Source organism: Halyomorpha halys, unplaced genomic scaffold, assembly GCF_000696795.3.
Source record: "Halyomorpha halys isolate HHAL.00 unplaced genomic scaffold, Hhal_1.1 Scaffold226.1, whole genome shotgun sequence".
Lineage (NCBI taxonomy): Eukaryota > Metazoa > Arthropoda > Insecta > Hemiptera > Pentatomidae > Halyomorpha > Halyomorpha halys.
Genome location: NW_027115630.1, coordinates 433,118 through 450,576, shown reverse-complemented (window position 1 = coordinate 450,576; position 17,459 = coordinate 433,118). Strand labels below are relative to the sequence as shown.

At 30.4% G+C, this 17,459-nt stretch overlaps 1 protein-coding gene across 6 annotated transcripts in view; it reads left to right on the top strand.

The window, feature by feature from the left end:
- The window catches only part of Mp (Multiplexin), a 908,252-nt gene that overhangs the window by 733,769 nt on the left and 157,024 nt on the right, over window positions 1–17,459 (top strand). For all 6 annotated transcript variants that reach the window (XM_067052620.1, XM_067052619.1, XM_067052622.1 and 3 more), the window contains one exon: window positions 11,530–11,700. In XM_067052620.1, the coding sequence (XP_066908721.1) occupies window positions 11,530–11,700 (171 nt within the window). The remainder of the gene's footprint in view (window positions 1–11,529; window positions 11,701–17,459) is intronic.

Below are 17,459 nucleotides of genomic sequence, written 5' to 3'. Positions count from 1 at the left end.
TATTAATATATTAGAATCCCGCTTATCCCTCATAATAAAGCCCGAAACTGAGTCTTAAAAATAAACAAAAACTTCAATATTAATTTATAAGGAGCATGTATATTATATAGATTGAAGATAAATTAAAAAAAAAACAATTATGTGATCAAATTTAAGGGTATAAATGATCTTTTTAGTTTTTAATAGTATTCATGAAGTTGGTAATTTTATTATTATTTTTTAAAATTATTATTATTCATTTTTACAAGTGGTTAAGCGAGGTTCTACCGATTCAGTGATAACGTGCAAATTTTTATGTGGTTGGAATATAACGTTATAGAACATTGGACTCCAGCTTTGAGCATCAATTTTTTTTTATTTTCGATGGTTTATAGATACTCCTGAAGGGGTAAAATAAAAAAAAAATAAAAATAAAAGAAATATATATTTTTTCCCCGGCGAAAGAACCGAACAGGGGCCTGTGCTGTTATCGAAATCAGATACAACTCTCTATTGTCTTCAGCAGTCAGTGGTGATGGCAGTTGGGGTGGTGTAATGATTGAAAAGCCAAAGCTCATTTTCCTCAACATTGCAAGGGTTCGATACGGTTAGATTTATTTGTGTCATGTCTAAAACTCTCAATCAATTATTTTTTATTAAACTGCAAAAAAAAAAATATATATATCTTTCATTGAATTGTTCGAAACAAACCGAATTTATTTACAATGTCGACGGCTATAAAACCGAAAATAGAAAAGTTTAAGAGAATAAATTGACTGAAATGCATTATTAATTAAGTAATGAGGTAGAAGAAAAATATTACTAATACAAGAATCAGGGGAAAACAGTGAAGGAAGATTGAGCAATGAAGAATGAATTGGATGAAGATATGAATTCTTACAATACAGTTTAACAACGCTTTTCCGTTCCAGCCTAAACCGTGACATCACCAGTTACGCCTGCTTACAGAAGTAATTGGATAGCACGTGCAAAAAAGAAAAAAATCAACGTTGGAAACGATCTTTTATTCGAAATTGAGCCTGGGATCGTTGTTCGCTGCCCATTCATTGATACTATCTATAACTTCAAGCACCTTACGGATCGCCTTGAGTGTTTCAACTAGAAGAAAGGATAGGTAGATGGAGGTCATCAGCGTAAAGGTGATATTTTGAATGGAGAATAGAAACAGTGAGGTCATTAACTATTGAGAAAAAGGTTGGTGAGATTAAGGAACCCTGAGAACAACCTCGTGTTCGTAGACGGGAGAAGGAACGTGGTTATTGGCAATTGTGATAGTTTTTTAGCGAAGTAATAAGAAGGAAAGTAACCACCATTTGATAATGAGAGTTTTATTGTTTGGGTAGGACGATGAAATGATTGAGTGAGTCTAAGGATTTTGGGAAATCATAAAAGAATTAGGTTTGCTAATTTTTTGTTAGAAGGTCTTCGGTAATTTTCAACAAAGCTAATTGCAAGAATTATTGGGTTCGGAAGACGAACTGAAGAGAATTAAGAACAGCTTTTTTGTTCAAGGACTATGTATATCTATGAATGGACTAAATTTGCAAAAGAATAGGAATGATAACAGGAAGGCATTATTTTATTATTTTGTCCTTACCACAGTAATCAGTTCTGGATTTTAGGAAAGAGGAAAGTAGGTCTCCTAGGGAAATATCCCTGAAAAAGAAATTTTCGGGGTCAAAATGAATTTATGAGATGAAGAATGAGGACAAGTGCGAAAGGAGAAGAGGATTATCAAAGAACGAATTTAGTTCGTAAGGAGAAACAGGATAATTATATCAGGATTTGGAGTTCGTATTGGATACTTTTTTAGGGATTTTCTATCAGGGCTTAAGTCAAAGAATTGTGGAAAAACGGTGCCTTGGTTATGGCGTTGGGATTATTGGGTGAGAATCTAGTTTACCTAAAACGTTTTCTGGCTGCATTTCTCCTTTACACCACCTCTCTTATTTTTTACTTGCTACAGGGAGCCGCGGGACGTTTGAAGGTAAAGGTCTTGAGGGATGCATAGTAATTTAAGAAACTGGTGAGATTAGAGGAAACGTATTCTACCATTCCATCGATGAAGGAAAAGGAATGTATTGGTTCAAGGGATTCGGTTAGTGAATCGAAAAGAGGAGCAAGTTCATCAGATGTTAGTGCGTCAAACTTCCGCCAAGCGATTTATTTAAAAATTAGCTTTGGAGTTGGAATGTTATAGGAAATCCGGATAAAATCATGGTTTGAGGGGAATGACACAGGAGTCTGAGAAGAAGATAATAAGTTTTGGGAGGAATCTATAGGAAAGTGGTTCAGCTATGTACTTGATACAGCGAACTGAATATGGAAGCTGGCAGGAAACGATAGGAGAGTCTAGGGAATGAAGAAGTCTAAGTTGTGTGATTTATTCAGGAGAGTCAGGAAATAGAAATAGTGTGGAAATCTACGGTTATTATGAAATTGTTGTATAAAGGAGCATTAGTAAAAAGAGAGAATTCAAACATGAAAAGAACAAAGCATACTACGATGAATAAAAAGGAAGAGTAGGTGAAAGGAAATTTTTACAAACAGGAATTCTAAGTGAGGAGTATCAGGAAAAGGATATTTAGAAAGGATTTTAACTTTCAGAAGGAAGAAAGGAAACATCCCACCGGTCCGTATAGTTTGGGAATGATACAGAGAAGGAATGAATGTTCAGTTTGAGGTTGAAATTTCTGATGCGGCGATATCATGATAGAAATTACAGAGGAAATAATCAAGGTATTCATCGAAATGAGCCTGGAGGGATTGGGAGTTAATGTCACATGACAAGGGATACTTGTCATACTAGGAGATAAATAGATACTTATGTGTAAAAAAGGAAACGTTTGGAAAGGAGGAGAGAGGTACAAACAGTATTATTAAAAGCTAGAAAATAAAAATAATGTACATTAGAATAATATTAAGTATATAAATATATGAAGAAAAATAATTATTATTTTTAGTAAACGAAAGTAAAATAAAAAAAAATTGCAGTGTAGGACTCCAACGGGGTCTTGTGCCGACGTAAGAAAAGAAAAAAAATCTAATAATTCAGTATTCATGAATAATAAGAAAAGAAAAGCACGTTGAATGAGAAAGTAGAAAATAATGATTAATTATTACCTCATTAAACAATAGAGAATATTCCTTGAATTAATAAATTGAAAATAAAAAGGAAATTAGTAATATAACAGAGAAATATACACAAAAATAAATTAGAAATGAGATGAAAGAAATGAATATTACGATAAACTAATACTTTTTTAAAAAAAAAAAAAAAGATAGTAGCACTCCAATGAATCCATAGCAAAAATTGAAATGTAACGAGAAACAGTGCTGTAATGATAAAGAAATAGCTTCGATTAACAAAAAAAATATTTCTTGAAGTAGTAGACAAAAAAAAAATGAAACATTCATTTGGAAAATAAAATTAAAGTAAGGAAAAAAATATTACAAATAAGAAAGGATTAAATCTGACGTGATTTATTGCTAATGATTCGCGCATAAATTTCAAATGATTAAGATCGTCACAAACAAAATCTTAGCAAAAATTACTGATACCGATAACTTTTGAAATAATAAAATTATCTATTCATATGTAATGAGTTTTCCTTTGTTGTTTAATTTTAATCATTTTGGTTATATGAACGAGAAGGACAATTCCCATGCCATGAAAGTAAGACGGCCATAAGTTGTGAAAAAATGATAGGTTAGTTAGAAGATAAGAGAAAATGCGTTTTTATGTATATATAATTGACATTAATGCGAAATTCCACTTCTTAACATTGTTATTTATTAAATATTGTAATATGCTACAGATAACAAAACTATAATTAAGTAATATAGATAATAAAAATTATAATAAATAGGTTCCAATTTTTTATACATATATTGTATTTCCATTTGTATTCGGAAAAATAGAACAGGAAAATAATTATTTGATTAAAATATCCATGAAAGAATTTTCTATTTCTCTTCAGTATTGCTATTGAAATTACTGTATTCATTATTCATGCTTCGTGTTGTTTTAAACGGAATGTTGGTTCTATGTGGAAGCTAGCTAAACCTCATCGTACACGTGGTGTGGTAATCAATTAAGTCGGTAACTTAACATGTGTCTTCTATGAAACTTGAACGAACTATGTACCCACTTGTTGCGGCATTAGCAATAATTAACTATTTGTTAACTGTCTCGTATAATAAGCAAGTTTACACAGTCGAGCCAGACAATATTTTGCAATAATAACACATTTCCTTTTCTAATCATATCAATGATATATATAAATAAATATACTGTGCCGTAATTAGACCCTATAGATTCTCTTGATGCCAAATTGAAAAAAAATAAACAATTTTAGGGACTGTGATTATTAAATTATTTAGTGAATTACGTCCGACTAGATGGCAACTTCTGCTAGGAACCAATATAACATAGGTTTAAAAAAATCATTTTAATTAAAATCACTTTGAATAAATAACGATTTTCAGAGGCTGCTAAATTTTATAGGCTAAAATTATATAAATAAATTTGAAATTTCTAAATGGTATAGAAACTTCTTATTATTTTGATAATAAGAAGATTTTTATAATTCGGGGTGCAATTTAAAGAATTTTTGATGCATATACTTTTGAAAAATTATTATGAGAGCATCTGTGGTAGATAATTCACCCTTAATTTTTGTTGAAAATGTTTATTTGTGTTATTTGACATGAGAAAACTTTCAAAAATCTTTTACTATTAAAAAGCAGATATATTAATTTATAAAGAATAATCCTCATATGTGTATGCATCATAACGGAAGTCAAGCAGGACTTCAGTTATTCAAAACAAGGAATTTTAAGTTATTCCTGCAAATGAAGGACATCCCGCACTACTACTGGCAAATGGAACATGAGGACAATAATGGCCCAAGTAATATTTGCGGATGACATTGTCCTTAATAATAATAAATAGAACCTACAACAAGCTGTAACTGAATGGGAGAATGGGAAGCTGAGCTGGAAAGAAAGGGAATAACCATCAATAACAGGAAAAGCAAAATAATGCATAAAGGGGGCAAGAAAACATTGAAATACTTTGCAAAGGTGGACCAATAAAAATGGTGGACGAGTACACTTACCTAGGAACAGTGATCAGCAGGAATGGAAAGGTAGATCAAGAGATATTCAATAGAATAAAGAAGGGAAATGCAATATACTACCACCTCCGTAACATAGTTATAGGGAAGAGGGAGGTAGAGAAGAATGTTAAAGTACATATCTTCAAGGCTGTATACCTACCTACCCTTCTTTACGGAAGAGAAAGCTGGGTACTACATGGTAAGCACCTAAGCAGTTACTGCAATGGAAATGCGATACATACGGAGAGTGGGAGGCCGAACTAAGAGGGATCGCATACGAAATGAGAAGACAAGACAGGATGTCGGAACTGTCTCCCTAAACGGTACCATTACAAAGAGACAACTTAAATGGTTTGGACCTCTGTCGGATGGGTGAAGACAGGCATCCAAGAAAATATTTTGAGACCAGACCAACAGCAAAACGCCTAGGAGGGAGATCCAGAATACAATGGAAGGACTATATCTCCAGATTGGGAGAGAAAAGAGGGAAAAAACTGGGGGAGGGTGCTGGCTCGAGATCAAGAGTCTTGGTTTGCTTGGACACCTCCACGCTGTAGGCACTAAGGAGAAATAATAAGAACAAGTTATTCGTAATTTAAATGAAATTAATTATAATATTTATTGTTACTAAATAATTCTAGTAACAATAAATAACTAGTTTATTTATTGTTACTAAATAATTCTAGTAACAATAAATAACTAGTTTATTTATTGTTACTAAATAATCAGTTTAAAGAAGTAGAATAAAAAGGCTGTACTCTTATTTAAATAATATGTAAGAGTTTCTCTATATTATTTCTCGGCTAATTATACCATCTTTAGACCATTATATTATTTTGAACAATAATAAAGACATATCATCATCCTTTTACATAATTTGGATTTAATTATTGTCATTTTTACAACATATCATTCTAGCCTTTGTGCTTGAATATTCGAAGCTAAGTAAACAGAAATTAGTTAACATTGGTTTAATAAAACTCGTTTTATTATTATGGTAAAAATGTTTCGTTTTAAAAATTTTACAAAAAATATTTAAAGTATCTATGTACATCGTTTTGGCTGCATCCAAATAAAGCGAAGGAATTCGGGTAGTGAAGAACAGAAAATTAAAAATAAAAAGATCATGAAGACGTTTTGTGAAAGGATATATACAAATTGGTAGGCCGAGATACTGAATTTGAGGAGTAAGTACTGAAATATTTTTTTTTTTTTTCATACCCTCCTGTAATGATGTTATTGAATATTTGGTACATACATATAGGAGGTATGCTATATGTATATCTGGGTGTTAATGATACCTTGGATTGCCGTACTGAAATTTGGAATGCTTCGAAGACTAAACAGGGGTTTAGTCTTGTTTTATTAACAGGGAGAAAAAGGATAGTAGATATTGATATTTTAGAAACACTCGTACCAGGAAGACAATGAGTCCGCTAAGAGGCAATACATGAATTGCAGTGTTCAAAAATTAATCAAAAAATTTTTAATTATTGTATTTTGCATAATAGTATAAGTTGTAGATGATAATATGAAGTCTATGATTATTCTAAATTACGGAGAAATTTAGCTTGGCAATTATAATAATATATAAACTTTCTTGTTTATTGAACGCAGTGGGTTATAGGTTACTCGTTTTTAGAGAATATTGTACACATATGATTACAGAACATGTTATATGTTGTGTTATGGCAGTCAGGAGTGACGAAAGAGGGGGGCTGAAATTTTCTAATATTAATTTTCCGACCATATAATCCTCTATCTTTACTTCAACGGGAGATAGCCATATGGAGAGCGGTGTTAATTGAATTGAATAGTGAAGCAGGTTTGGTGGTCGGAATAATAATAATAATATTCTTTACTTATTATGAAACAAATACATGCAGAATAATATAACAAACATTAAAAATCGACTTTAGTATATTAGGTTCAAATATAAAAAATTAAAGAAGAGAAACAATGAAATAGTAAAATATTGCTAATAATAATAAATTTGAAAGAAAACAATATTATAAAAAGAGAAAATGCAAATGATATTCATTTAAGTACAACGTTTACATAATTATTTAAGATACAGGCAATCATAAAACCATTTGTCATATCATAAATAATATGGTATCTAAATTATAATAAAATGAAATGAAAAAAAAAACACATTTACAAATTTTAAGTAAAAATTTAAACCATAAAGTGCAAACAAATAAAAATAAATCATATAGTATCTTCTAGTAACAATAAAATGAAAAGAAAAAATTGAAATAATGGTGATAATAATAATAACTGGCTGTGGTAACGTTAAATTTTATATATAATTTTAATTTGATAGTGGTAAAACTTGTACTTAGTACAATATAATTCTTATTGTATGCTTACTGAGAATTCTTATGAAGTCCGTATGTTGACACATCTTTATACATTTTTCTAAAGCACAAAAATATCCATAACTTAACCAAACAAGAGTTAGAAAATCATATTTCATGTTTTTAATTGAAATATATTTTTCTCAATTCAAGCAATCCTCAATTGTAGTCAAAAAGTAAAATAACGTTTAATCAACCGTTTCTTCAAGAGATAATGAAAATCGGAAGTATGTTTGTTTGTTGGGGCTTTAAGGTGTAAAACCCAAGAGTCATCAACGCCCGTGTTTTATTTTCAGTTTACTTAGTTGTGTTTGATAATAAAGCATAAGAATTTAAATTTTTGGATTACAACCTTAAGATTATAAAATCTTTAAATTTGATAATTTTGTAAATTTATATTTAAATCTTAAATTTTGTTCAACGTGTTATTTATCTTTCAGAAGGTTGTGACTGCTTACTGATCAAATAAGAGTAGTGGGTTAGATTCATGTGTCCAATTCTCAGTCTGGTTATCCCGACTTCAGAACGATATGGCGTGGTCCATGGTTTTGTTGTTCATGTAAACAATCTTTAATTTATTTAATAGGTCTTTATTCTACGTAGGTCGCTATATGGCCACAGATATAGTTATAGATATAGCCAACAGATGGCCGCAACCCGGCCTGGAAGTGTAAATGATTGTTTGGCTGCAAGGTCTGCTAATCTTGGTTCCAGCCATCCCCATATTACATAAAATAAATCAATATACTCAGGTTTTCGATCAAATTGATGTAGGGGTAAATTTTTACGCCAGTCGGGTGGTTCGAATAGATTTTCTATAAGCCATTTAATGTATTCAATGATTCAGTTATAATTACAATCGAAGTATGTTGCCACGAAAATTCATGATTCAAGTCATTAATACATTTGCCTAGAACATGGCATTATTAAGTGATGTTTTTGGATTTTTTTTATTCTAAAAAAATTCTGAGAACTTCATTACTAATTCACGCCATCGTCTCACTGTGAGGTTGGAATTTATTTTATTGTTTTAAAATGCCGAATAAATTTTATATCTTGGATAAAATATATTGGTAACTTGCAGTGCAACACACCCTTCACAAACCCTAGTAGGTGTCAAACCTATTTACGGCAGAGTGCAAAATTATAATTAATTCCACAAAAAATAAACTTTTATCATTTGATGAGGAAAACATTTCAATTTTAACTGTCACTGCCGTACTGTAGAAAAAAAATTAATTAAATCCTTAATGAGTTCTTTATTAGTAATTTGAAAACTAATTAAAAAATAAATTATAAAAAATGACTATTTATTTTTATTTTGTAAAAAACATATTACGAAAATATATAGTTTATTTATATGCGGATATATAAAGTAATAAATAAGACAGTAGCCCAAGTGCCCCCCGGTGACCAAGGGATCCGATATGCAGGAGGCAAGTCCTACGTGCTCTGCGCTTCCAGGTCAAGATGGATGGGCGACCATTGTGTTATTGCATACATCTCATATTACACTCTTCAATTCATGAATTATTCACAAAATGTCTCCGCGATACAACAAATGCCAAAATAAAAATAAAAAAAGCCTATAGTATTTCGGGGGGTGACACGTGCTGCCGTGCATTGGTTTTTCATTTGTGTTTTAACGATCTGCACTCCTCTTTTCGTCCAAACGTTCGTTCGGTTTCCGGTTACAACTTTTTACTAGATTTCGGTTTGATTTGATCCAAAGACCATTATATACTTTGGAAAATTGAACAAGTAACGTATAAAAAAGTAATTACTTCATAGCAAATGCCATAACCAGAAGTAATACAAATCGTCGTGTTCCAGATGAAGCATATTGAATAAAACCAATAGTTTTCAGAAAACGTTTATCGAAAGTTAATTTTATTTTAAATTCATAGGTATTTAATTATTTTATCTGGCCGTAGAACACATTTAGTTGTCAAATTCATATTTTATTATTATCCTCATTATAAATGAAGTATGCTATTAACTATAATAATGCACTTATTGGAGAAATAAAATTTCTCAAAAATATAGGTATTCCTTGCTGGACTTATAAGTTGAAATATCTGTTGGGTTTTTTGTCACAAAAAGCAGAAAATTCGAAAATAAAATGTTTTTTTATTATTAGGTTTCCATTCCAATACGGATAAATTCCAAATGGAGTTTGTTATACAATGGACATAAAATGGCCAATCAATACACTCTTTAAAAAATTCTTTATTCCTCATATTAAGTATTGTTTCATTTTTAACTGATTAAAAAAATCACTTAGGCATATCTATTTATATTTTTTAAATAATAATGCATTCTAAGTGTTAATAATAGTTTTCGTGGAACTGAAAAATCGGTTTGATATTCATCATGTTTAATGATTTTACCACAAAAGTTGATTTTAAATTCTTTTTCTTTTCTCTTCTAAATTTAAATATTGACTAAGGATGCGTAGTTACTAATTGTGTTAGATGTGAAGTATAGCTCAAATTATACTGTTCCGAACTTGTATTGAGATACAACACTAAAATGGGAATAACAAGATTCATTTCCTGGGATCTGCTGTCAATATATATTTACCAACACTGGTAGGATTCGAACCCTCAACATTCCGAACTTAGCACTCAGTGACCTACGCCCCACACTGCTAAGCAGCAATGTTCTCATTTCTAGACTTCCAATCCATTTATCTACACTTCTGGAACGGAATATACAATTTTATTACGTATATCATCATTATATACAGTAAATACTATGAGTACAGTAACAAGAAATATTCATTCATACTATAAAAAAATTGAACTTTTCCGGCTTGAAAGTAATCTCATAACATTAAATTAAATACACTCTGATGAAATAAGATTAAATTTAATTCCTATAAAAGGGACTGATCATTACAACCTTAATCCTGTTACAGTTGAGTACGATTTCAACGTTATAATTGCCTTGCTAAGGAATTCGTTGTACAATTAATATTGTTTTCAATCTATAAACCTGATGGACGGAAATAAGCTAAAAACGATTTATTTCTTTTCCTTTCATTGGGTATAACGTTAATCTGAATATAACGACTTCGATAATTGGCATGTGAATGGAAGACTAAATAAAGTAAAAACACAGCATTTTCCCTTCGACAAGAAAATTATTTCTGTTTCCTCTGAAAAATAAACCTATTTTATACTTTGCTTATACCATATATTTTCCTTTCACATTCCATTTACCAAAACCAATTTTTCAAAAAAATAAATTAAGTGGGCTCTTCGTGTTTTTGTGTTTATTTCTAAAAATTCTTTTTTAATTTCTTTCACTAATGTTTTCCTCCCGAAATTTATAGCTTGGTGAAATTGGCATGTAATTTAAAAATCCAATTTGTTTTTCTTAGATCGAGAGAGATAGATTAAAGTGAATGGTTTGATTTCTGAACAGACCATTTTAAATAGGGTCTATTTCGAAAACATATTTCGTACATCAACCAAACTAGAACAGCGACGAGATAAAAATTATATTTATTTACTTTTAATCTTGCTTTTTGCTATTGTATGAGATCGCTTAAATGATAACTGCGATAAAAGGTAAGAATCAGAGAGCCTGTTGAGAATCGTAGCGACGAAACTAAAAATGATGCAAGTGGGTTATAATTGAACGTCAAGTGGATAAAAATTAGTTTATTACCTTTAACTTCCTAATAATAGATTGGAAATCACAATAATTTTGATTGGCTGATATTATCTTTCAGACCACAAATAGTAATTTTTATTCGGACTGCTCACTGTGGTTAACACTCCTTGTCTCCGATACTAGAAATAAATCTTATCGCGAAAGCCAGCTATTTGAAGTGTATTCATTGGTCGGTCCCTTTCCATGCGCACAAAATCTATCGAACGAACTTATTGCATTCTGAAAAATAAACGTTACACGCCGCTGTAATTGCAGGTATTGTACATATGCATGCTTATAGAATAAGGTTTAAGACAAGGGCAAGGTGTTGTCTATTTATTCTTATTAGGAATGTTAACCATGTGTTCTTGCATCTGTCTGTCCTACAGGAAGCATACTCAGGGTCAGGGTTCGATTCTGGCATTGGACGACCAGGTAGCCCAGGGCCTAAGGGAGAAGTTGGCCCCGAAGGCCCCCCTGGTCCGAAAGGGGACAAGGGGTTGCCTGGGGAGAAGGGAGATCGTGGTGAAGCAGGTGCCAAGGGGTACAAAGGAGACAGGGTAAGTCATCACCTCAAAGCTGCTATTAATAATACAATATATATCTAAATATGTATTTTATTTCTACACAGTTTTTTTATGATCGTTTAAACGTATTATTACTTTTTTATATAGTTTATTTAATACTATCTGTAGATATATTCGTTGCATGATTTTTATTTAAAAATGTAGTTATTATTTTATAAAATATTTGAAGGTTGCGTCGAAAGATACAAAGAAGAAACTAGTCATCAAAACCACTTCAATATGAATTTTATAATTAATTAAAATTAAAATTAATTTAAATTTATGAAAACAAACACCAGAAAATTATAACTGATAATACGCAGGGGATGCTAATTATTCATCCTTTAGAACACTTCAAAATAATTACTTAAAGACAATCTAAAAAAAAAAAAGTCTGAGCAAAGGTAAGTGTTAGTAGGTAGTCTAAGACTATAATGAACTCTGAACTCATACAGCAATCTGTATTAAAATCTTAGTAGTTTGATGTAGAAACATCAGACTGTTTAAAAAAATCACTTCATCTACAGAATTACCCATTAAAACAGGTAAGTATTACTGTTTTAATACTTGAATTATTAAATTGAATTACAAAAATTGATCTTATTTTTTTTTCTTAAAAAAAACTGACATATGTAATTTATCATTATTAAAAAATAAACTAAAAAAATTCTTCTTTACTTAAAGCGAAGTAAGTTATGTGATTTTATCAAATTAAATAATGTGGATATTACCTCGAATTCATGAATAAATGTTTTAGTACACGATTCCTTGGATTCGAAATATTTTCTAAAAATCATAAATCATACCTTAACATTATTACTATGTAATATTAGAATTTGATAAGATCATTTGTTTTATTTTTTAAGCCCAGTATGACCAGATATTTCATCAGATATATTCAGATATTAACCACAATAATACGATTAAATCGAATGAACTTATTAACAAGTTAGACAGGGTATGGTAACCATCATAACGAATTTCTCATTAAAAACAAATTTAGTACAGTTAACGCACCATAAAATGTTCCCTATTATTATTTATTTATTTTTCCATGGACATAGTTTGATTATGTTTTTTTATCCTTCTGATTTTATTTATTTTAAGAGATATTTTATTTATTTTTATGTGTTTTTCATTTATTGATTTTTTTTTATTCTTATTTTATTTTAGTATGAATATGATCATTCATCACTATTACCTATTGCCCACAACTGTGTGGCAAATTGTAATTTCTATCAATAAATACAGTTTTTGAAAAAAAAAAAAATGTTCGCTAATCACTATACTTAGATTTGAAACCTTCACTCGTTTCAAATTAGACTGAGCCCTTACTATTCCTAGTTGCACGTCTCACTATATACTATATTCTACATAATTATTATATTATATTTACTACATACTATTCGGGAACGGAGTGGCTCAGTGGTAGGATACTGTGTTACTAGCTCCGAGGATCTGGCTGTGACATATAATTATTTACTCTGTTACTGTAGCCGTGAATAAAGCCTGTGGGTTATGGATCCCTCTGGGATCAACCCAGACTCATAAAGTGAGTAAATCTAGTGGTTGAGCGTAATCATGAAAAAACATTCACCTTCTTGCAAAACTAGTGTTCAAGAAACAGTAATTCCCCCCCCCAAAAAAAAAAAAACTGAATCCCTTACATTTCCTGGGTTATAGCAGTACAGATTTAAATTTATTTATTTATTTTTTTCATTTCATTAGTAAAAAGTAAAACAAATATATCTTCAATTAGGGTGGCTTAACCTATATACCAGAATTATATTTCATGTCTTCATTATTTGTGGAATAAAAAGTTTAAAATTTTTTTAAATAATTGTTTATTATTTAAAGTGATTATATATAATATAAGCAAATAACAAACAATAAACAATTGTAACTTTGGCGAAAAAGATTATCAGAAATAAGTGGCAAACGACGGATGAACTGATTTATTTAATTTTTTTTTATTCCAGGGATACAAAACATCAAACATCAACATTCAAACTTTAATTAGATTTTTTTCTGTATTCGGTCTATTACAAAGATATGTTATTGGCAGCTATAAACTTAAAATGGTGGATAATATCAATTTATAGGCATAAAATATTTTTTATGGGAAACATTAGCGTAGACGATGTATAAGCGCAATCCTCGTTGAATTATTCAGACATCTATCAGAACCATGAGAGATTAGTATTTATGTTGATGCAGGAGTAATTTAGACAACCTCTACTACAAGTTTTGGAATAAAGTTTAAACTTTATGTTATCGTTATGTAAAATCATTCCTCAGCTCTTTATTAACCTAGTTTACCTAGTTGTTGATGTTAGTACTTGCAATTCGTAACGATGTCGTAAAATAAATGGCTTTCATCAACAGAAAGTTCTGAAAAATAAGATCATGATCCGGATCCTATAATTCCAATTAGCTGTTTTTTTTTCCTTCATCAGAAAATTAGCCTCATAAATTAGGTAAAAACCTAGCGGTCGAGCGTGATTCTGACGAAATCACCTTCTTGCACAACCGTTGTTCTGTATATATTCTGTATGTATCTATGTATATGTATATATATCATATATCACTTGTGCAGTGCAAAGACAACGACAAAGTGATATATGTAAGATATTTTACTATCTTGGATTTTATTACATTTTTTACAATTTGATACTTTTTATTTATTGATAGATATTACTGCCACACAGTTGTGATCACATTCATACTAAAATAACATAAAATAAAAAAATAAATAAATGAAAAGAAACACAAAAAAATAAATAAAATCTCTCTTAAAATATATGCAAATAATAGGATAAACAAAATTAACATAATCAAACTATCTGTATGAAAAAATAACATAATAATAAAAACAATATAATCTTCAGTCACATTTAAGCTCTTGTTATACAATCAGCTAGCAATTACTTATTTAAACTCAATAATCTCAGATAAATTTCAGATATCTCGCTTTGACATTGCACAGATGATACAATTCATAATTATACCAACGTTATTGTGTTGGAGTATTTAAAAAAATCTGTAATTTTTGGATAGTTTTTTGATAAAATATTAAAAAAATGTAAAACAAAAAAATTTCTTTCGCACTGGCTGTAATTAAAAGACTTCAAATTCTTAATTATATGTCTTATTTCAAAATCAGTTTTTCCTAGCGGTTACATAGCAACTGAAATAATATAAAATATTATTTTTGCCTGTAAAAGAGTAAAATAAAACTGTTTTTTTTTTTTTTAATTTTTACAATTTTTTATTTGTATATGTATATCAAGTTTACAATCATCAAATGAGCTGTAGTATTCAGGCATGGCGCGCGAGAGAGAGACAGCACCCAATGGTGCATCCTCCTGACGTTAAGTAAATAATTTGATTACACTAGGAGGTCCCGCATCCAACTTCTCTTCAGCCTACGCCGAGTTACATCAGTGATGCTATGTGTTGCCATCTGTCGTCTAAATTTATTCAAATGCCCAGGTAGTGTGTTGTGAAACCGTTTGTAAGTCATATGAATGGGTTCAGTTACAGTCGGAATGCGTAGATCAGTGTGAATGGTTTTGTTCGAAACGTAGAGTAATGAGTTCGTTGTCAGTCTTAAAAATTGCCATTGAAAAGTTTGTATTTTAAATTATAAAATAACTATAAAGAAAATATGAAATTAACAATTAGTTTAATGGAAAGAATTACCTTAGTTATGAAACTACTTTTTTTTTTTTGTAATTTTGGGAGTGCTGAATCAAAAGTATATTTATTTATGGGCTTGAAAAAAGTGGCGAAAAAGCATATCAGGCAGGTATTGGTTAGTAATTAAGCCCCAAAATTCGATTACTTTAATTAGAGTGCATGTCTGAGCAAATAAACTGCTCGAGATGTCAGTTGAGATAGAGATAAGCCAATTTTCTAGCCTGTAGCTATATATCATAGAAAATTGGAAATTATTAAGCCTTATTCGAGGTTTCTATGTACTGTTTTGTGATGGTTTCAAGAAGATAGACACCATCCTTTTAATGCAATTTAAGAAATATCACTTGAACAGATTTAAGTTTTGAGTACCATAACTTTTTAGCGTATGGTACACCCGGTTTACAAAGAATATTTATTTTTTAAATTTAATAGAACAAAAATTTAATAAACACTAATAAAAAGCCCCTTATTTGTAATTCTCCTAATATCGACTTTTTAATGTTTTAGGTTTTTTTTTTACAATTTTAGGGAGAAACGTTGTGGCTTAACTTCCTAATGAGGTTATTAGTAAAAAATAAAACAAGTATAACACTTGAATATCTTAAAACTAAAACAGCAAAAAGATGTTATTATATACAAATATTTTCGAAATTGTATTAATATTGAGTTCATAATTTAAGTAAATCTAAAAATTTGCACTGTAAACATTCCAATTAACCTTAAAAACCTGTGTTGCTTTATTTTACTTTTTATTGAATTAACACTTCTTCTAACGTCCTTTCGAGATTATAATTCAGCTACCAATGTTTTAATGGTGTGTATAAAAAAAAATACCTTTTTCTTAAATTCAAGATTTCAAAGTACTGTAAATATTTTAATCCTATTTAATACTGACCAATACAAAATAATATCTTTAGAGCATAGAGCCAATGAAGCAACTCGTGAAATTATTAAATATGAAGGAGAAGGTGTCCTTGGCCAGCGCACTGCGCGGCGTTGGTTTCAAAAATTTAGCAATGGAGTTGAAAAGGATTATGGGCTCCGGGCGAACAATAATGTATATTGATTAAAGTTCCGCAGGAAGCTGTTGAGTCAATTCCGTGTACCAATACTCATGAACTTGCGAGGGAGTGTGATGTGTCGAAAGATACTTGTAATCTCTCCGTAGAGAAGGTGATAAAGAGCAGTAGCCTAATTTCTCATACTTACTCCTCAGAAATCTGCTAAGTGGAGATTTGTGAAAATTTGTTGAAAAGCTCTTCTGATTTGTGATGAAAAGTGGGTTGGGTCTACTGGCGAAATTCGAATACCTGTGAGCAATGGCTAGATCGCGGTCAAACTGATTTCCAGTTGCTGTGAGGGAGCAATTTGAAAAAAATTCATCCTTTGCGTTTTTTTTTTTTAATTTTGAAGGTGATATTCATCACGAACTTGTCCCTGATTGATGGTCTAAGAATTCTTAACTCTACTGGGAACAACTGGAAAGATTGTACGCCCAGTTTACAGAGCATTATCCTGCTTTCATTAATCGAAAGGGAGTATTATTCCAACATGTTAATGCTAATCCACCATATAGTCCAGTACAACTTGTTTCGATCCATGGCCTTCAAGGGAAAAAATTTGATAATTTTGTAGTAGTTGAAATTGTGGTTCAAGAGTTCTTTGACATCCAAAGAATGGTATCGGCGTGAGATCGAGCAATTCGCTAGCAGATGGCTAATGACGGTAGATACCAATGGCCTATACTTTGAGTATTAATTGTATTTTATAACAAGGAAATAATAATAAAAATATTTGATTGAAAAACGGTATTTTTTTTATACACCCCATTATTTAAAATATAACACACATTTACAAACGATAAGATACTAAGAAATGATCCTTAAATTATTGATTTCCTAGCCACATTTTATATGAAAATGAATGACTTTGTTGATGACACTCTTAAAACCGGAAATCAACTATTGATATATCTTATTAAACAATATATAGATGAATTTATATAATTTTACATTAAATTCTTGTAGAAAAACAATCTGTGATTTTTTCGTCAA